We start from the raw sequence: 23,228 nt of genomic DNA, 5'->3' as shown, positions 1-23,228 counted from the left end.
CATTTATTAATTAACTGTCATAAGTTTTAGATTCAGCTAAAACCCAGTTCTATAATTTACTCTATACCTACCTACCATTTAATGCGCACACAAAATGCTAATCACTTAGCCTCAACTTTCCTTTTTTTTTTTTTTTTTTTTTGTGTGGTGTTTCTCAATGTTAGCCAGAAGGGCTTCTACATTTTAACGCGGACGCGGGGGTGAACTGAAGGTTCACCCTGGTAGCGACATGCACAAGGGCGTCCCCCCTTGACGGGGACCACGAACCTCGGCTTGAGCTGTCGCTTGAGTGGAGGAGGCCAGAAGGGCCCTAATCGGACGGGGTCAACTTTCCTAGAAACGCAAAAATCAAGCAAAAACCACTGCTAACATGATTCATAAGCCTGGCCTCTGAAGTTAAACGTAAAAGAAAAAGAAACAACGTCTCACGAATCCCGCGTCATCTTGCAACACGACATCGGGCCCATAAAATGGTCCATCTGTTTGTTTACAACGGTTTTACGACAAGCGATCAATGGACCATTATTGGCATCACACTCGCCCGAATGACTCAAACATCGGGAAGATAAACTTTCTTTAATTTATATTAGATGTTCGCTCTTTGACCGCGGGGTATTTATGAGGCTATATACTGAGGGAGAGTTGAGATCCCCGAGGTTAATTTTAATCGATGTAATTATATGGTATGCTTATCCAGAGCGAAAGGATAAAACAAAGTATAAAAGTATAAGTATTCCTGCTGTTATTTGGCTGGTTCTTTAAAATTTTGGGGCAGTTTTATCCTATTCTAGTGTTTCGACGATATCCATACTTTTATATAGGTAGTAAGTTCATTTATCACTAAACGATAACATTCATTTGACCATTTATAGGTACCTTCATAATATTATATCTGCTTAGTATGTCTCAGATATTTATTGTTATTTTCTTATTCGATTTCTATAACCCACCTTTTAACGTATGTTAGACTGATTCAGTTTCTGAGTCACGTGACAAACACAATGTCCTTTATGCTCGTCAGCTGATTTAGTGTCGGTTATTAACCTTTTGGATAATTTCCTACGTTACTCATACTTGAGCAATGAGCCGTTTAAAATATAATCAGTACAGTTCGGAAGAAATGATTCTCAAATTACGATTTCACAACAAGAATTTTAAAATTTTAGTCACATAATATTATGATCATATTATGTGACTATTTTCTTGGCGTAAATATATGGCATTAGTCAGCTGTATTGATACAAGTGTTATCATAATTTAGGCCTTGTGAATGAATTACCTAATTTACATATCAGACTACCTACACATACTTTATTACAAAACTAATCTTGAGAAAGACGATTTACTTCTTTTCCCTGTATTTTCGTACGAAGTAACTTACTACTAAATCCCTCATAAAAGTAGCCACAATATGGCCACATCAAATCACAGACAACCAATATGTTGACGTAAATCAGCACAGATTGCACAAAGCGGCCCAATTGACACAACTGACCCAAATCGGCGACGAGAATAGTGCTGGAAGTGGGCTAATGTTGCCAGTTTATTGCTGTCTGTTCCATTAAACAATCCGAATTAACATTTCTAAACTAATTCGAAACTTTTACAAGTTGCATAATGTCATTCAACAAATTCTACGTAGATTAGTCAGAGCTTTTTCATTTCTTTTTCAATTCTTGTTTGTTTTGACGTTTTAATTTTGTTCCACACCATGCGTGCATTTCTCTGAACTTTTCTAAGTTTAAAATACTCTAATACGCTTTATTTCTGTATTTAGTACCTATATGATAGGAAACCGCAAAAATGTCGTATATGATAATATGTGTAAATTTTACGTACGGATATTAAATTTGCAACCCCTTTTATGTTACGGAAACGGTAGTGGTTATCTGACCATAAAATCACAGGTCGTTAGATACTTATATTTGATTTCAAGACTACACGAAGCACACATATAAATTTGCGATAATTAATTGATATTATTACGTACTGTGCAGAATTAGAACATTATCCTTGGAAAAATTTATATAGACGTTACATCCATAACTCTATTTCCATAACACCTCAGACTTAATTTACGTATATTCTTGATCTCAAGTCATTATTTGTTTAACAAACACAGGGTCCACAGCAAACATTTGTTCACAGCACGCGCTCCCTTACATTTGACACAATGTTGTAACACATTCCCCACAGAGTATATTTGACATATTTGACTCATTTGACATATTTGACTCATTTGACTCATTTGACCCAATTGACACATTTGACACACACCGACAAAATGCCAATGTGTGATCGGTTGTAAATCATAGAAATTCATAACTATGTTATTATGAGGTTGCGTAATATCGTATAGAATAAGAAATATTATTATCTCTGGTAATATTGATTTAAGATGCTGGATGTTGATTTAAGGCTTTATTCGAATTGAATTGTTTTGTATTGTTTATGTTCATGTTTTGTGGATTTATTAGCCGTTTAGTATCATGATGTTTCGGATAACTGTTTCCATAATATATAGTTATAGATGTAAACAAGTTTTTAAATAATTCAAACTACATTCACTGTATGGATCCAATGTTCGTAAATCATTGAGATAATTTTCCAGTTTACAAATTTCATCAACTGAAATGTATTCTTTAAGATATCAAACCATTGTGAAACTATAACAGTAGGTACCTAAAGCATCCAATATCACATACTGGTACATCGAAATCCACTTACCTACCTAAGTATATTGCGCACGCGATTTGCTTCTAAAGTCTGTCACTTATCACCTAATATTTTCGTTATCTCTTCTATATGAATATGCAAATATTACCCAAATAGCGTTACTCTTTATAACTATAATAATTGTTAATTCTTAAAGTAAAGACATAAATAGTTTCATTTCATTGAAGGCCTTGTAACCTCTTTAGATACGGAAATCTAACAGTACGTTTGCTGTTAATTTCGCGAAGCAACGCTACTGTTTAGGGAGAGGAAAAAGTGTCCACTACAGTTGTGCTCTTATAAGGGAGAATGGTCTCAATAGACGAGCTGGTGTAAAAACTTGATAACTGGGAACTGTTACTCGTACTTGAGAGTTAAGTTTTATTTTCTACCAATTGAATATAGATAATTTTTAGGAGATGCCTGGAAGGCAATGCTCTGTTTGTCTTTATCTATGAAAACATGTCGAAATACAACAACATATTCATTGCAATAAAACCTTTTACTTATAAATACGTCATGAATAACATTCAGAGAATAAATTTAAGATCCTGCACCAGTTTCTTTTTTAACCTTTTTATTTGTTATTTGATACGAAAATTCAATTGCGAAACAGAGTTCATATGTTTTTTTAATTGATGCCACATGAATCTTATTACAAGTAAATTATGTTTCATAATATTAACAGAATGATAATTTTGCGCACTCATTTCTGACCGAGCAGACGGATGATTAAAATTGTTGCTACAATCATGAAAATTAAAATAATCACCACATTAACTTCATATTCGTACAAATTCTTGAATTGGAGGAGCGTAATTTTCATCACGTGCGTTTATGGGTAATATTAAGGTACAAGTCCGAGACGGGCCGCAGACCGCAAACTGCAACAGCAAACTGCAAGCGACACCACTTGTTTCTATGAACATCTATGAAATTGATTCTAAGCGCGGCGACACTGCTGCCTGCAGACGCGACGCGCTGCGATTCATAGATGTTCATAGAAACAATAGTGTTGTCGCTTGCAGTTTTCTGTTGCAGTTTGCGGTCTGCGGCCCGTCTCGGACTTGTACCTTTAATTAAAATAAATTATGTTATTATAAATAAACATGTAGAAATGATACTGCCTATAATATTTTCTCTTAAATACCAGTAGTAGGAAGTAAAATAAGTAAAGAAATATTTAATAATTACATAGTAATGATATTTATTTTGTATTTGTTCAATTGATAAAACCTTTAAATATAGCTGTTTAAATTATCAACACCTTGTTACAGACTGACGCATTTTATCTCTTTTTTTTTAAACTGATTTTTTATAATTTACTAGAAACACAAACATATCTAGTCGGTATACCACACAATTAAATATAGAGCAGCCAAGAGCGACAGTTACGAAGCGACCCCCTGCCATACCACGGGTTTCTTTCTCCTTTAATTGTCTACATGCCGTTACGTCATAAAAAGGGAAACTGGGCAGGTTGAGATTAACTGTAGTGCTACATAGTACACAGTTATGAGCGATGCCAAATACGGATCAGCCCGGTATGGCAATACCAATGTATTGAAATAGAAATGAATAAAATGCAACTCGTTCCCTATATCCTTGTGTGGATTTTTGTGTGAGATTTTTGTGGCACAGGACTGTGGTTTTGTTGCTATTTTAGGATTGTGATTTCATTCTTCATATAAATTAAATTCAGTGTGGCAAGACTATTTTATGTACCTATAGTTACTTGTGTTTGCACAATTGTCTTCAACTGATTGTTCAAAATCTATCTCAAAATTAAGCAAAAGTTATATTCCTATATTTCATACTAGTTAATTTTGTCACAATTACGAAGAAAGTACTAATAACATGTTAAGTGACGGAACTTACAAAACGTACGTACGCAAAGTGTAAATTTCAAACGTAATAAAATTCTTTTTCTTATCATTAGCCTGTTTCTTATAAACTTTTACTTTTAAAAGTAAAAAAGACAAAATGCTGATAAAATTAAGCACCATCAAATTATTTTTATAAAAACACTAAAACCGAAACTAAGTACATATTAATGTAATCAGAACATAATTGTTATCACTTTGCGCCTGCGCCGCGATAAATGACACAATAATATTAAGAAGTAATAAATTGTGTGAAGATAAACTATCTTCCGAAGCGAGTTATCGGAGAGGAAGTTGTAAGGGTCGCGTTATCTTGGGAACTTTCTTCACTTGTTCCATTATAACTACCGGTATATGATTTTTTTTGTATTATACCTAATAACTAGAACAATTAGTTACTTGGAGACTATTTTTGCTCTTGTTTCTAATAAATTATAGAATTCGTCATTACGCACAGATTTTTACGATTTTCGTTAAAAATTAGGAAATGTGTTTTTTTTTACATATTTTCTGTAAATAACTTTTGTTAATAAGTACTTAAAAATGTATATGCAAAAATTAATTAAATGTTAAGCGTTACAAATGTTCGATTAAAACTTAAGTTTACAATATAACCATCACAAAAATATAGTCACTAAACACAGCCATTGTAAAGCTCAAGATTTATACATCACATCCTAAAAGCACGCTAAATAGCAAGCCAGGCATACAATAGAGGATAAATCACATCAATTTGTCGGATAGACAAGCTAAGGGTAAGTTTATCTCGCCATGTATAGCTAAACCCATTGGCGGAACGTCGAAAACCTTTCAGTGCCATTTATCCCAAACTTGGCTTCTTTGTTTTGCAAAATATACTATAGTTTAGATTTGTGAAAAGTATAGGCTGTGTTTGGTGCTCGATATAATGTTTTTTGTTGTAATAATGGTAATTCAACACTTCGAAATGCTAAATGTACTTAGATGTAAATTTAGAACAATAAATCTTCATCATTTTGATAATTACTAAAAACATAATTACTAAGAGTTCTAACAGACGAACGGTAAGTTGTGAACGGCAGAGGCTGCGTCGGTCGACAGGTGGCGACGGCTGAAGTAGTCTCTGCCGTTCACAACTTGCCGTCTGTTAGAACGGTTCTATTTAACTATTTGTAATAATCTTTAGTACTTAAAAGTCGTAGTCTAATAACACATAAACCATAAACTTCGTCATAACAAATTGCTAAATTTCACAAAGATTCAAATGTCCGCAAAACTACCGTTACATTTAATTATAGCTATCCGATGATAGGGTATTTATAATGCAGTATCTGCCGCAGGAGGACAATGGGGTATTATTAGCTGCAAACGCCGCGATATTATATTGCGAAGATGTTGCCGTGTGTGGTGGTACATGGTGTGAGAGAAAGCGTTTTAGTAAGAAGAGGCTATTTTCTATGTAAAGATAGTAGACGTGAAGAATTTTTAGTGTTATGTAAGTAATTTTGATAGGTATGTGTGGAAGTTAAAGGAAGCAATCTAGATTTTATAGCCATATTATTAACATTGATCATAACATTAATCAATCTGTTACTTACAAAATCATTATTGAGATACCTAGTAGAAACATAAATATAAGAGCGAAAACATAATTTACCATAGACATAAGAATATCAATAATAGAACTTAGAAGTTTAGAACAATAAATTCTAAGATAAGATAACAATAATCTTATACTTGTAAGATAAAACAATTAAGATTTCCAATCGCTAACCGCTTATAACTGAATCGCTAATCAAAGCAAGGAATAGTGAAAGCCTGCGCAGTACATCACGCCTATTTGCTGCGCAGACGCCTCAACGGGAAACAAAATGATTTTCTTATTGATCTTTTATCACACAGCTCGGAGATATTGACAACAATACAAAAGGCAAATGTGCTGTTAAAATTTAAATCCTTGTTTAAATGCACATACCTTTTAGAAATCGTATGTTTGAATTGGTTATATTTTATTGTTAAACGTACAGTATAATATTATATTCTTGAGAAGAAGTACCATCTTCTTTATGTTTAAAAACAACGTCGACTTCAATAATAAAATGTATTCCTGCATTATATGATCGATCGTATTCCAGCATTGCTTGTAATAAATCTTTAATAGTAGTCTTATAGACCAATTCAATTTATAATACGCTAGTACCTATCATAATATCATTCTCTATCTTGCTTGGATCTTATATACCTAGTACAATTCTACAATTTGACCGTTTTTTGTAACATTTGAAGGTATGTTACTTATCTTCGTATCAAAACAACTATTCAACGGTTTAGAACACTGTGAATTCCTCTATATAGAGAGAAAGTATTCTTCGCGTAACAGAAAAAATATTATACCCGTTGAATTCATCTTATTATTCATTTCTACATCAAATAAGTACCCTTGACCTTGTAAAGCCATGCTTATCTAGTGACTTATGCTTTCTCTGGTTATCACGATGGGCTATGGGATAGTGCACAATGACTTGGCAGTCCTTGATGCCGATAATTGTCGGTATTCCTCCTCAAAGGGAAGAGGCGCCGACACTTGGCTAGCTCGCACGATAGCTATGTTAAGGCTTCGTTTCTTATTCGGTGAAATTTTAATATGTCTTAACTAAATAGTAAATACATTGTTATTCTAAAGTGCCAGAGCATATTATTATGTGTTCATGATATGGAGCAATTTAATAAATAATTTTTTACATAGTTATTGCGTGATGTTTATACTTTCAATAAAATAATAACTAAGACACAAAGAATGTTCAAATATATCTGTCATTAATTAACGCTGCAGCTGTTACTTGAGATCTTTAGACAATGTTTAAAAGGATCCATATTCACTGGTACCTGAGGAACAGTATTTGCAATAGTAGTGAAATACTTACGCTTAGGTGTAAACTTTGTTTGAAATTACTGAAATACGGCAAGTCTAGAATATAAATTAAAAAAACAAAAGCAGCTTCATCAACCGAATTGAAAACATCAATAAAAATACTTTGTTTTTATCTGTGTAGCTTTACTAGAATAGGTGCAGAATCTGTGTGCAGAATAGAAGTTTAGGTAGATATAAAGCGCCTCTATTCAACAAAAATGGCACGCTCTATAAAATCCAATCATCTCGATTGTATCAAATTGAAATTGTTTAATTTTTAACTATAACAATACACTCATTAACGCGAGGTATTTCAACGCGAGGCAAGATTTTAGGAAGTGAAGTGTGGGGGGCCGTTCGCGTGACTCGCGCTCCTCGCGCTGCTCGCGTCGTTTGTTTTTCGTCGTTAGCGCTATGCAAGAAGCTTATATCTAATACACTGGAGATTTCGGTATGAACATTGACGTGTAACAAGAAAATATTGCCCAGTTCATGTTTTTTATCACTTTCACACCTAACTTGGTATTGCCACTGTTAATACGAAGTTTTCCCAAGGCTACTATGTATGCTGTAATATTCTGTACAAAAGGTTAGTTTTTGTACATGAGTTTGTTGATAAATTGCCAAAAACGTCATTCAGAAGCATTGTTGGATGAGACAATTATTATTTATGCTAAATAAAATAAGTATCTGAACCAATTATTAAAAAGCGATACTCCCTGCTTATGGGTAGTCACCATAATAAAATTGTAGCAACTCTCACTTTGTCAATATGGCATGTGTGTCAAAAAAATTGCGTCGATTCGAATATTTAAGTTAATATTGTTGCTTATTTAATGAATATTTTCCGAATATAAAGAATGCATTGTATTGTGCAAAATTGCAGAAGTGTTTGGACACCAAATTCTGGCATAGAATTTCACAGGCAAGTGTATATTTACGTTATTTACAATATTCCTCAATACTCCAGCATTGACCTGTTTAGAATCATTTCAATGGCAAAAATTGTCTAATTAAGCATCATTTTAGTAAGCAGTCATGTTAAATTTGTTATTTCCCCAATACTTTATCATTTTTCAACAAGTTTTCAATAAACAAATTTAACAAGTAAGGTAACCATGATGACGAGTTTTTATGGATAGCGAGGAGAATATATTGTAATAACAATATTATGATGAAAATTTAGAACACCATTTTAAAGATTGTTACTAGTAATGAAACAACACACGACATCGGTATTGCACTCACATGTAGTTATAAGATTGTTCGTTTTTACATTGAAATTTATACTTTTTTAACTTACCTTATATTTTTTGTTTTACGTATTTCAGCTTTCCAAAAAGTAAAATAAAAAGAAATATATGTGCCCATCAAGATTACTGAGGATTACGACCCAGAAAAAAATACCTTTTGAAAAATAAACAGTTTTTCTTTGATGATTTTGGATTGAAATTGATCCGTCGAAGCAACGCGTTTAAAAAGAAGATCTGAGTAGCTTACAATTTGGTAAACAGCATCTGATGCAAAACACAACTTTCCTCTATTTACAAAGGATGTTAATGCTATATATCGGTTCATATCCAAGCTTTGTAGCCAAAAGTTATTTAAAACTATCATTCTATACCAATTAAAATTGTATGTACCTATAAAGTATGACCATAATATTATAATATAAATACTGTTAAAAATATACCTATGTCGTTATTATTTATAGACCATGATTTTTAGTTTTTTCTTTTTTGAAAAATCCTGAATTTACAAACCAACATGGTCACTCAACAGAAAGAGACAAAAAACATGACTGACGTCATTCTAGGTCATATTTTCTTGTTACAAGTTAATGGTCATAGTGCAATCTCCAGTGTATTAGATATAAGCTTCTTGGCGCTATGCCACAGTGTAAAATATATCAAAAGTAAATTGTGATCAATTTTTATTATGTAAGCAATGTAAAAGTGTTTGTGTCAGATTGTAAATATAAAAGTAAATAAAGTAAGCATTTACAACTTTATAAACTGAGATAAGTAGGTACTAGGAATTTATTAATTAGCACAACATAATTATGGAAGTACTTGGTGTAACTAATAAATATTACTTGCTGCTACCAGTAGAAGCTTAGAGTATTATATTAGAATAGTATAGAGCGCGTGTATTGCACAAATTGCTTAGTGCGCATCGAAGGCAGATGAGCTATAGATACTATATAGATGTGTGTGTGACAAATAGGGATGGGTAGGTATCAATTGCGTGTTGAGCTATCGATAAGTTATGTAAATAAATATGTAACATAAGAAAATATATTGTTCAATATGTTATTAAAGGAGAAATGTATGAAGAAAGTCTAAATATATGTAATTTTAAATAATAATGTAAAGTCTTCTATTAATTATAAGTAGTTTAAAAAAATGTATAATTGAAATATCTGAAAAAACGTGTGGACTTCTTAAATATTAAAATTAAGAAAATAAAAGATCGGGTTTAGTACTATTTTTTAATAATAAATCAAATAATAATAGTATTTAATGTTAAATAAAAATAAGAATTAATTAATAATTTAAAATGAAATAATAAACAATATAAATAATTAAATATATATCAATTCTATACCTACCAAAACCTTCAAAAATCAATTTAGTAACATTACATACTTTACATTTACACTATAATACATTCGCATTCATAATATTAGAAAGTGTATGATACAAAACACAACACAAAATTATTTTTAATATATTTTTAAAAGAGTTTTAATATTAAAGTCAAATATTAATATGTTAAAATATAGTTTTTCTTGTAAACTATCGAGTACAGCGTTGGTCAAGTCACATCACTACGATCACGTGGCGGCAGTAAGGTGTGCGAAGGGTGCGCGAGCGAGCCTGCGCGTGTCCGCCTCCCACTTCCCCTTGTATTTATTATCTATTATCTATTTATTTAATCAGGCATAGTATGGTGCTGAAACGAGACATACTTTTCAATGAACTATAATAACAATGATTATGAACTAACTATTATCATCTATTATACAGTAAAAGTTCCTTATTCGCGCTTCCTTTATTCGCGTTTTCACTATTCGGGAATTAAAAAAATGCAACAATTTCTATATTCGCGACTAAAAATTTTTTTATTTGCGGATTTAATAAGTACATACATAATAATAAAATTATTCCAATATAATTATATATCTAACCCAATATCCTTGTCAAATGGACTAATAAGAAAGTAAAATAGATCTTATTACAAGTTTGCCTAAAGTACATAATATTATGTTGTTAAATGATATCGCCGAGGCCTTTGACCCAAGCCGCCTTTGTCGCAAGCCGCCTTTGCCGCGATTGATGTTTTTGAGAATGTAAATAAACAGAATGGAAGCAACCTTATAACTCAATAAATAAAGTATATTTTTAAATGTAGTTCCGTTTATAGTAAAAGCCGCTTTGCGTGTTTTATTGTTTCGTCTTTCACATTCGTTACAAAATTGTGATCGAGTAACGTCTACTGCACTCTTCCTAGTTTATAATGCCAACTAAAAAAAATGAGACACGAAAAAAATCTCAATCGTCACCTAGGAACGTATACCTAACGTAGAACCTATAATCCCATATAATAATTACCATTCCGTATTCACGGTTTCTGTATTCGAGGCATATATTTTATGGAACATATACCCCGCCAATAAGGAACTTTTACTGTAGTGATTAATAATTATTATTAGTCAATAATCATTATTATTTGACTATTATCAATTATTTTTTAACTAATAATCATTATTGTTTTTTTCCTTAAAATAAACAACTGTAATTAATAATTATACCCCAAAATTATGCAAATAATACACCAATTACGTAACAATAATCCATACTAATATTATAAATGCGAACGTAACTCTGTCTGTCTGTCTGTTACTCAATCACGCCTAAACTACTGAACCAATTTGCATGAAATTTGGTATTGAGATATTTTGATACCCGAGAAAGGGCATAAGCTACCTTTTATTGCGAAATATGTACCACGGGCGAAGCCGGGGCGGACCACTAGTATTATATATATAAAACAAATTATTATAAACTAAACTCTTATTTCACAGTAACGCAGCTTTTATCGTTTTGAAATAAAAGCATACGAGGTGAAACTTTATGACCAACTGATATTTTTATTCTGTGTCATCAAGTAACTACGTTTTTATCATATTACTCAATTTACATTCCGTTTCTTATAGTTCTCTTTTCCTGTTCTTTTTTTTTTATACTGACACTGCTTTCTTCCGAATTTTGTTTGTTTTGTTACCCATTTTCAATAATTTATCGTTACTCAAAACGTAAAATCGAGCGGAGATAATTTGACACAGGTCCTACGTTAGCAAGCGCCTGATCAGGACTGGCGGGGTAGCGGGCAGCGCGGTTTGTAAAGAAAACGCTGGGCAACGTTAAGTTCTGAGATATAATATGTATTTAATAATTACAGGGCTTCAGTAGAAACCCAAAATTTAGCACGTTTTCTGCAGTACATCAAAATACATATCCTTATATAAAAATTATTTCCAAAATCAGAAATTTCATTAATAAATAATTCGTTTTCGATCTTTATTTTAGCCTATTTTTATGATTTTATATGATCGACCAAAATACACGTGGTTGTGTAACAAATTAGCACACTTTTTAGGAAATATCTTGAAGTGTATTGATTATTTTTTCTAGAAGCGTCATATAATTGCAAATACATGAAAAATTTGATCTTGCAAACCAATTTTACTCCGCTTCGCTGAAAGGACTCCCCTTAAATAGTTAAGCGGAACAAATCCACGGATATAATAGATCATAATGAAGCCTCATAACCCTATCTCTAATGGTTTTTGCTACATTTCACGGCACGCGTGTCTAATTTCATATTCTTCGATACTTTAATAGAATGTTAAATGGATTTACTTGAGATTTCTATAGGATGGGATGTTAATGAATTAATGATCAACTTTTCGAAGTTTCTATTCCAATACTTGTAAGCATGGGCGTAGCTAGCCATGGGCTCAGGGTGGGGCAACAATAATAAAAAAAATTTATAATATTTATTTATTTTAATAATATTTATGTATAATCCCGTTTAATTTTTAGGGCTTCGAGCCTCTAAAAGAAAAAAAACGAAGCTCATATTGGATCACTTTGTTGTCCGTCTGTCTGTCTATCTAAAAATATTTTTTTCTCAGGAACGCGTCGCGGTATCAAGCTGAAATTAATATTGAACACTAAAATCTACCGTCTCTTGAAGCTGTAAAAAAAATCAAACTTATATACCAACGCAATCAAAAAGATACAGCCGTTTATGTTGCAAATTTTCACATATTTTGACATTTGCAAGGGAATCAAAACCTAAGCGGTTCTCACTTCGTCCTTTATCTGCGCTATAAGACGTTATTTCATTGAAAATTTCAAAATTTTGGGTACACGAAGAAACCTGTAGGATTTGATTCCTTGCGATCCTTGCGGATGTCGAAAATTTTCAGCAAAAACGGCTGTATCTTTTTGATTGGGTTGACTAGTAGTTTGATTTTTTCATAATTTCAGCATGATACCTCCATGCGTTTCAGAGAAAAATGGTCTTGACAGACAGACGGACAACAAAGTGATCCTATAAGGGTTCCGGTTTTTCTTTTTGTGGTTTGGAACCCTAAAAATATGGTTTGGCTACTATATTATATAGTTTATCTTTCTATAGATACATTAATGTGATGTATTAATTTCTTTTTACCATGAAATAAATAAACATGTCTATATAAATGGTAAATTAAACCATTTTAAATGGTAAACATATCCCAGTAATTAAAGCATATTTTAACCTCGCACTAAATTTCCGATGCAATTTCGTTTTTGTTTTAAAGTTTAGGGTCACTTACTGACCATAAAAACACAAATTGCTGATAGATCCAGGTGGTGCTTCGCTCGCAATCTTAAAGAAAAATTTTTGGGCGATATTTCGGAGACTATCCACTTTAGAGCCAAAGTTATTTTGCCTTTTTTATAGGAAGTAAAATTTCGCATCTTTTATACCCTGTAAACTTTTTTGTAAAACTTACCGTGTACGATTTATGGCCCATTTAATGAACCGGTTTATCGTTTTGGCTAATAACTTTTAAAATATTGGATTAATCAATAAAATGCATTTATCAATTTTTTAAGATCACTTCATTCTCTACAACTTTTGTTAAAAAGTTTTTTTTCTAATGCCTACAATTTTAAAGTTTTGGATTACCTATGCATATTGCATACCATATAATGCTACAAATTCTATTATTATATGCATATTGTATTTTATTGATTAATCCAATATTTTAAGAGCCAAAAACGATAAACCAATTCATTTAATGGGCGATAAATAGTAAACGGTGAGTTTTCCAAAAAGAGTTTACAGGATATAAAAGATGCAAAATTTTACTTTCTACAAAAAGCCATAATACAACCTAAGACAATAACTTTTGCCCTAAAGTGGATAGTTTCCGTTAAGATTGCGATCGTGGCTATATGGATCTGCTTAGGCGCTGGGCGTATGACAATTTGTTAATCAGTAAAATTAGAGGTAAATAATTGCACATAGGAATAGTGACTCACACAGACAAACGAAAAACAAAAGGATTACGTTTGTTTACGCATCGGGTCAATCTTGCGCAAACTTTCGAAAGTGAGTTTTCTTGCGGATATTAAGTTTTGTAGTCAGTAGTTAGATAATTTAATTTTTTAGATTTGGTTAGGTACCTTCCAGGCCAGAGCCAGGGTGGGGCAAGCGCCCCACCCTGCCCCACCGTGGCTACGCCCATGCTTGTAAGTCAATAAGACATAAAATAAATGTAAAGACAATTACGTGTTTTTGTTATAGAAGAAAAGAAGATATTATAATATGGTCTTGAGACTTTTCACTTACGTAATAAAAAAGAAAGGATACAATAAATAACAGTTCATGGCTATATATTCATTTGTAGACCTAGGTACGACACCGGGCTTCTATAATCATGCTCTTTTCATAATAGAAAATGTCACTAGATGCACCTAGATGTGCCTGGTACACAAACTCAAACTGTTCCAAATTTGAATGGCCAATATAAGTATTTTCATACCTAATTCGAAAACGTTTTTATCTTAGAGTATATATACTATCTATAGAGTGCGAACAACCAAGTGGGAACAGTAGGCACAGGTGGGAACAACACGACGCTCCCGCCGCGAGCGCTCGCAGTCGTGGTTGAGTGCTCACGAAGTGCGTTGCTCTGGATTTTTTTCATATTTACGAATAAAAGTGGTGAAATGTGCAGTTCTATCTTGCAAAAACGATACTAGAAAATACACAAAATTGAAATCCACTATCACATTTCATCAGTAAGTCGATTGTTATACATAATTTTATGAAAATAAATCTAGCATCGCGGGGGTGAAGAGTAGGTGGGAGGCGGACACGCGCAGGCTCGCTCGCGCGCCTCACTGCCGCCACGTGATCGTAGTGATGTGACCTGACCAACGCTGTACTCGATATAAAGTTTACTAGAAGAACTATATTTTAACAAATTATTTATTTAACTTTAAAATTAAAACTCTTTTAAAAATGTATTATAAATAAATTTGTGGTGTGTTTTGTACGATACACTTTCTAAATTATGAATGCGAATGTATTATAGTGTAAATGTAAAGTATGTAATGTTACGATATATTTTCTGAACCGCTAAATTGATTTTGAAGATTTTGATAGTAAAATGGATAAAATTAAATAAAGAAATTATTAATATTATTTATTATATTATCATTTTAAATTATTAATTATTCCTTAATATTTTTTACCATTTTTCAAACATTATTATTATTGTTTGATTTATTATTAATAAATAGCACTAAACCCGATCCTTTATTTTATTAACTTTATTATTTAAAAAGTACTCACGTTTTTCTTATATTCCAATCAAACATATTTTTTTAAAGTACTTATAATTAATACAAGAAAATTTCTTATATAATATTTAATATTCAAATGGAATAAACAAACTTTATTCAGTTGGTAAACAAATTTAAAATTACATATTTATACTTTATTCACATATTTTTCCTTTAATAACTTATTGAACATAAAATTTACTTATGATACATATTTATTTACATAACTTATCGATAGTTTAACACGCAATTGATATCTACCCATCCCTATTTGTCACACACACATCTATATAGTATCTATAGCTCATCTGCCTACGATGCGCACTATGCAATTTGTGCAATACACTCGCTCTATACTATTGTAATATATACTCTAAGGTTTTTATCTTCGAAGCGCGCCATTTCAGTGGTCGCCAGCTTCGCAAACCAGCATATTTATTATCTGTTAGGGGTCTTACAAAAAAGGTCTGATAGCACAAAACATCGCAGACACGGCTGAAGACAATACGTGAAATGCGACGTATAAGGCGCAGACGCGCGCCTGTCAACTGCGGCCGTATTTGGCGCGTCACAAGAAATCAACATGGCTGACAAATCACCGCGCAATTTGTTTGTTTAAATACCCTTTTCACAGGGTGACCGGAATTTGTTGCAATGTTTATTCATTAATTTTCCAATATGGGGACAAAAAGTATATTGTGATTTTATATGCAGTATGTTTTTGTGGCCTGTCATTTGAATTAAGAATGTTTTGTCATTCGCGATGAGTTTAAATTTAGTACCAGTACTATTTATATGTACCTATATGTATTATTTGTGGTAATAGCACAGAATACATAATAGTAGCTAAACGCTACAGAACGGACACTCTCCGCCTCCCGCCAAAATTAAACACTTACCTCACCCCGCACGATCAGACATGTTATGGTACCCATTTCCCCGCAAGGACGATACCAACGACGTCTTTAGACGAAACGCAACGAAGATTGACAACATTAATCAAATTGACTTAAAGCAATTTTATTATTTTGGATTTGTGATTATCGTTTTTCGTAGAAAATGGTTAGATATTGTGCTGTTTACGGATGTATTTCATCAGAAAAACGCGAATTTTTTTTTACGCTAGTCACAAATGTGCCAACCATAAAGAGTTTACACACACATTTGCAGTCTCTACAGTGTGACTGTCAAAACTATAATTTTGTATGGAGTGACCGGGGTGTGGTAATAGTAAGAAAAATATTTTGATCACAGTTTACAAATACGATGGAATTTCTAGTAGAATTTTTTACTCAAGGACATCTGAGTTTTGACCGTTGATATTATTTTGTTAGATATTTTACATTTTCTTATTCATGTAGGCATATAATTAAATTCATAATGCGTACAAAATTGGAAATTTCTATTAATTTTATTACCTTCTCGTTTTGCAGCTGTAAATAAGAAAATAATAATGTCATTAATACCTTAACATATCTATAATTATATAATACTGTGAAGCTGTAAGTGGAAGCAAGTAAACAATGCGAAGTACTGAGAAGTCGTCTATCGTGACACCGATCAGTCGGACACCATATATAGCTGTCTCATCAACATCCACATAGACCTCACTAAGTATAGATATGCCCAAACTTTTAATTTCTATTAATTTTGAAAACAACCCACGTTTTTGCTAAAGTTAAAAAATAACAAGAATGGAACTTTCTTTAATTAATGTTAATATAGCCAAAGTATTACGTAGCTTTTCCTCGACATATGAGTTCGACCGCAAAATATGACATGTACTTTGCGGTGACTAAAAATATTGTCATGTTCATTGACCACGCAAATGAAATAATACTATTGTCATAGGTAATTATAATTATCATTCATTAAATTTATGCCTCTGAACCAAATAAGGAATATTATTTAAAGACCTAGCGATAAAGAGTGTTTATTGATTATGTAATTATTTTTTAGCAGTTAGTTAAGCATAATATATTTGAATTATTGCAGATGCTTTCTAAAGATGCTGTGTCAAGTTCTATAGTTTTGTTAGATCTACAAAAGAAACGCGCTTATGCAAGTGCGGTTAACGCGACGGATACGACGCGATATCTAACGATTTATCGCATAGTGTGTTTGCAATTATAATCGCTGATGTGTCGCCGATATGCGTTGATACCGCTTTGCAGAAAAATGAATATTTAAAGGGAGAGCTTCGCATAGTGGTAAGTGCAAATTTCTTATTATTTTTGTTCGTAAGAAAAATATGAAATAAATATGTAATTCGCATCATACTGCAAAATTAATCTCTGTTATACTACATACTATTATTAACTGTATTTAAGTAAGGTAAATACTAAAAAAAAAGAAAAATGAATGAAGAGACAATCAACAGAATAATATATCAATACCCATCAGTAAAGTCTCATATCTTTGAACTATGGGGTCGTAATTTCTAATTAAATAGTCTCCACTATAGCTTTATGTGTGCAAACGTTATGAAAAATGCAATCTTCTTGAAAAAGTTTAATGGCGTGAGAATGCAATGGGATAAGAATAAAATCATCAACAGCATGTGGTGGGCATACAGACGAGCTTAGCTTGCGATTTGTTATAAATAAACGATTGCCACAAAAACTCGATCGAGCCAACAATTATAAGTTTACATAGCGCTTTAAATGTACAGGGTGCGTTTATTTAACAGTTATATAAGAATTTTACCTATCCTTATGTAAAATCGTGTAAAAAGTTGTGCTAACGAAAATATTTTCTTCATCCCAAATTTAATTATTGTGTTTCATCTATTTCTTCAGGGAATATATCTTAAACCAGTTTGTTTATCGAGATAATTATTCTTATCAATTTAACAACCGATAATCACCACTTAACGTAAAACACAAAATCGTGTATCTAAAACATGTCATAATTTAATAATCAATTGAAATTTAAAATACTTTTCCGAACAGTGCTTAAAAACCACTTCACGTAAACCCAAATTAATCGCACATAAATACAGAACAGCCTGTAACACTTATACAGCATCGGACATTCCGCACACGTTGATTGCAAATGGAATAAAACTGCTAAACAAATTGCAACAACAGTCTGAGAAGGTCCCGTTTTTGCACTAATTCGGCATACCCCAATAAAAATTCCTCCCCATATGGGCACAGGGCAAAAACGTCCGCAGCTTGAGTGATCTCTGGGAATGCAAAAAGTGAGCCAATGAAAACGAGCCGACGGCCGTATGAATAAATGCTCGTAAACGCGCTAATTTTCCTCGTCGAATCGTGTGTTGTAAATGGGACATTTATTATGCATGTGATAGATTTGTATTTAATGATATCTAATAATGTTAATATGGATATTAATGCATGTCAGTTTAAATTAAGTTATCTAGGAAATAAATACATACAAAATGTTTAGCATTGTTGATAACTCTTCATAAGTTTGTATCGGAAAGGTCCAACAACCTACCTCCTCGTATATGGGTATGACCGCGAAAAATTGTACCGTTACATTCATGACATCATAACAAACGTTACATACATGACTGAATGTTACTTACATGACCATTATAAAGCTTAGTACATATATAGGTTGTTGTTATTCCGTGTAATGTTTGTAATTAGACTAGAGTCATGACAGTAATTTATTTTTAATTGGCTAATACCCTTCAACTTCCTGATTCTACGAAAGATTCTTAACGAAGTTATTGTCCGTGTAATGAGATGTAGTAAGATTCATCTCATAATATCTACATAACATGTCTATTCACAAATAAAAATAAAAAGAAATTTCAAACGGTATCTAGCCTAAATTACTTTAAAAATGTTCCACGAATAAAGCACAACTCATAAAAGTAATGAGCTGCACCAATTAGTTTTATTCTTATAAAACCTCGTACAAAGTCTACATAGGTAATGTAATGGCCCACATTTGACCCATGGGTTTGACCCGACACAGATTTTTATTATCAGTATCAAGTCGTAAAAGTAACCCCATTATGGCCAGGAATGACCCACTTACAAATACCAAGCTTCTAATGATGCGTTTGACAAATTGCTTCGAGTTAAGGTCACAAGAGTATATTATATAATCTGTACAAGTATTGATGGCACTGCGTTAATTAGCGAGCCTATTGTTGATGACGTTATTGTGAAATTGTTTGATTGTCAAGCTTTGTTTGATAAAGAAAAGTTATGATTAAAAAAGACAAAGGAAAGTTTCCCCCTTTTAAGACAATATTCAATTAAAATGTATAATAGTCTTTATCTCTATTCTATTCTGTCTATTTTTCATTATGAAAAATTGAATACACAACATGAAAATTGTATGTACAATATATGGAATCCTATATTAAGTATAAATAATAATATACGAACGGAGAAACAAAATCCCGAAGGTTTTTCTATTATTAATTTTGGCTCCAAAATGGGATTATTGGCCATTTGATAATGTTTAAGTAAGTCTTACAATTCGGAAGTGATTCGTCACTTTAGCCTTTAAATATCCACCATAACTTTTGCTCTACATTACAGTAGGTACACATAAAAATGGTTGGTAAATGACAAGTCTATCAAGCGACTGGTGGGCGCAGCAGGAAAGGGTGTAGTCGTCCCATAAACTTTATAGGTCACTCTTATGGGGTCACCGTCTTCGCAAATGCCATTGCTTTGAAACAATGCTGATATAAATAAAGATATTCGATCTAAAAAATCTTTTGAATAAGTTTTATGAAAGTTTATACATTGATTTGTTGAAATATTCATAGGCTATGTTAGCTATCTTCTAGTTATTATTCTGTGGCTATGTTTCGTTTCTTTTCTTACTTGACTTATATGACTACATGATAAATTGTTGACCTATATCCTATTATCTAAATTCTAAAGAATGATAAAAATCTTACCACAATGGGTCCATTTCTTCCAGTGCTGGTAAGAGTTGCACCAAACCACTGGTTGGACTTCTGGTCAATCTGCCGATGAGAACTGTCCACGTTGTTATCTGTAACAATAGTTAGAGAAATTATTAGTAACAATAATTTAGCATTTAAAGTGGCAAGTAATTTTAGTAGGAAACTTATTGTTTTACTAAATTTGTTAGTTGGATTATAAGAGCAGAATAAGCTAAGACATTTAAAGTCATTTCGTCGGTGCCTAAAATAAATTACAAGAAAAACAATAAAACGATATTCGGAAGTGCCGGATGTGTATCCTCATCCTAAGATTCCGAGAACATAGTATAAAACAGACATAACCATAATTCATTCTTTGAAATTATATTTAAGATACATAATTGTTTGATGCACCTTTTTAGTTTTAGTTTATGATTTAGCTTTCCGTCCGCGACTTCGTCCGTGTTTTCAAAGAAAAACCCGCATTGTTCCCGTTCCCATGGGATTTCCGGGATAAAACCTATCCTATGTGTAAATCCAAGATATCCTCTATATGTGTGCTAAATTTCATTGTAATCGGTTCAGTAGTATATGCGTGAAAGAGTTAACAAACACACACACACACACACACACACATCCTCACAAACTTTCGCATTTACAATATTAGTAGGATACATTGTATTTATGAAGAATACACTGTATGGTCTGTATGTATAAATTTTATATACATTCAATGAATCCAAAAAGGTTACACGCAGATTACAGGCTATTATCATAAAATTAATCAACTGTGTCTTCGCCGAAATCTAAAATTATGTAAAATATAAAGATTTTATCAATCAACATAAAACCATCAGACGTCGTATCGATTAAAAGATTGGATATGATAAGAATATCGATTTTATATCGGAGTATGAGTGAAAAATCACTGGCAATAACTTAATTTAATGCCCAGGAGGCAAAATATTTCATTTTCGAAGAAAAAATTCAATGGACATGCCTTATAGTGGAGCGTGTTTCCATTGTACGATAATCGTAAAACATAACTTTTATATTATTATAATTTTAGTATTATTAGTATCAGTAATTGTTGCACAAATTTAATAATAATTGAAAATATTATGATGTATTAGCAAAAATATTTTTACGGGATTTCAGGTGACTTAAAACCGTATAAATATATATGTACCTACATTCTAAAACAATTCATAAAGTATTCCACAATTTAAAAAACAATAAAATAAGTTACTAATTTGAGCAATGTCTAAAATATTGTATATTTAATTTTAAGTTTAAGATTTATTATTTTGTTTGTGTTTGTAATAATTATTGTAATTTCACGTGTCGTAAGATAATGGGCACTCTCATTCGTGACGATCGTTTAAAAGTATGTTAAAGATTGCTTGTACAGTTAAAAGGCAGTTATGATTTGTATTTAAGTGAAAACGTTAATTATTTTTAATTATTTCGGAAACTAGGGGCGTGGCCTTAACCGATGATGGATGTAAATAGGTTGTTGTAAAAATTTATTATCAAGCCACGTGCTTATTAATTGTATTTTATGGAATGTATGTGCATTCTTGATGAAGAAATTTATAGCAATTGCGTTATTCTTTACAGGCACTATTTCTTTGATTAAATTGAGTGTATGTTCAAAATTAATGTTCCGTAAGAATAAAAATTTGAATCATAAATTTATATTTGTGAGAGTCCTATTTATTGTTACGATTGTTTTAGAAGGAATGTGACCAAGAAACAGTTAAATTAAGACTAGATTCGATTGAAGTTATTTCAAAAAAATAAAAATTATGATGTAATGATAAATGTAGGGGCATTAATAGGTAAGCGAATAATTTAAAAATTCATGACGTCATAAGGTATAATACATGATCATTAGTTACCACCCCGACCTCGTCTCGCCACCATGCTTTAATCGGTTTAGGGATACCCTTTTAACTGATTGTGGACAATCAAGAAGAATAATATTATATTTTATTATGTAAGTAATATTATTTTTATCATTCTCAGTCTAACATCATCTCGCGAACACGTGCTAAACAAGAGAGGCGTATTAGTAATCATAGACTTTCGAAGGCTTATCAAGCTTATCACATAACAATAATTGCAATATTTATTTATTTTTAATTAAATAATAATAAATTTTATTTATTAAATAACTTCAACTATACTAATGCAACTTGTTTTATAAAATTTAAATGTATCAGCAAATAGTATTTTTTTTAATAAAATTATGAATAAATGAATTTAATTTCTTGGTGACTTGAACCATTTTTTTTAATTACTTTGTAGATCACAAACATATTTTAAATTTTTATAACAGTAAAATCTCACTTGTCCACACGACAGTACAGAATGACAAGCCTGTCTCATTAGCCATATCACAAGTTATGTCGCTACAGCTATGTAATGCTCTGACACTTACAAATTGTACTCACATTCGTTTTAGGAAGTCGCTACACGAATTTGTTTAATGAATCTATTGTGATAGGTATATAACTATTATAGTTTGTTATGTTATTAATAAAAAAACAACCTTAAAAATAAAATACGACTATATTGTTGTACTTCATATCAAAAAGATCTAAAAAGATTAGTTACTCTTTTGCTTTCACATGCAAAATGGATAAACTATAATTTAAAGAAATAAAAAGATTGACAGGTCGATGTCCAACTGGAGATATATCTGTAAGTATGACGTGCTATTCAATCGATTTTGATCGCATAAAAATTTCAAAATTAATAGATATTATTTGAATCTTCTCGTATCAAAATATGCACAATAACTGAATTGTATATAATAAAAATATGAAATAATATATTCAAAGTTAATCCAATGAAACTTGTTTATAAAGTGGTCAAGTACATCTAGGTAATAATTTCGAAAATAAATAAAACTATTATGACGCATAATATTTACTTTACTTAAACTT

General features: G+C 31.8%; 1 protein-coding gene across 5 annotated transcripts in view; it reads right to left on the bottom strand.

Moving 5' to 3' along the window:
- LOC123690827 (integrin alpha-PS2) overlaps nt 1–23,228 on the bottom strand; it is a 102,095-nt gene that overhangs the window by 33,514 nt on the left and 45,353 nt on the right. For all 5 annotated transcript variants that reach the window (XM_045634899.1, XM_045634900.1, XM_045634902.1 and 2 more), the window contains exon 3: nt 20,290–20,387. In XM_045634899.1, coding sequence (XP_045490855.1) covers nt 20,290–20,387 — 98 coding nt within the window. The remainder of the gene's footprint in view (nt 1–20,289; nt 20,388–23,228) is intronic.

The sequence above is a fragment of the Colias croceus genome, chromosome 4 (genome assembly GCF_905220415.1).
Source record: "Colias croceus chromosome 4, ilColCroc2.1".
Lineage (NCBI taxonomy): Eukaryota > Metazoa > Arthropoda > Insecta > Lepidoptera > Pieridae > Colias > Colias croceus.
This window is presented reverse-complemented; position numbering and strand designations above follow the sequence as displayed.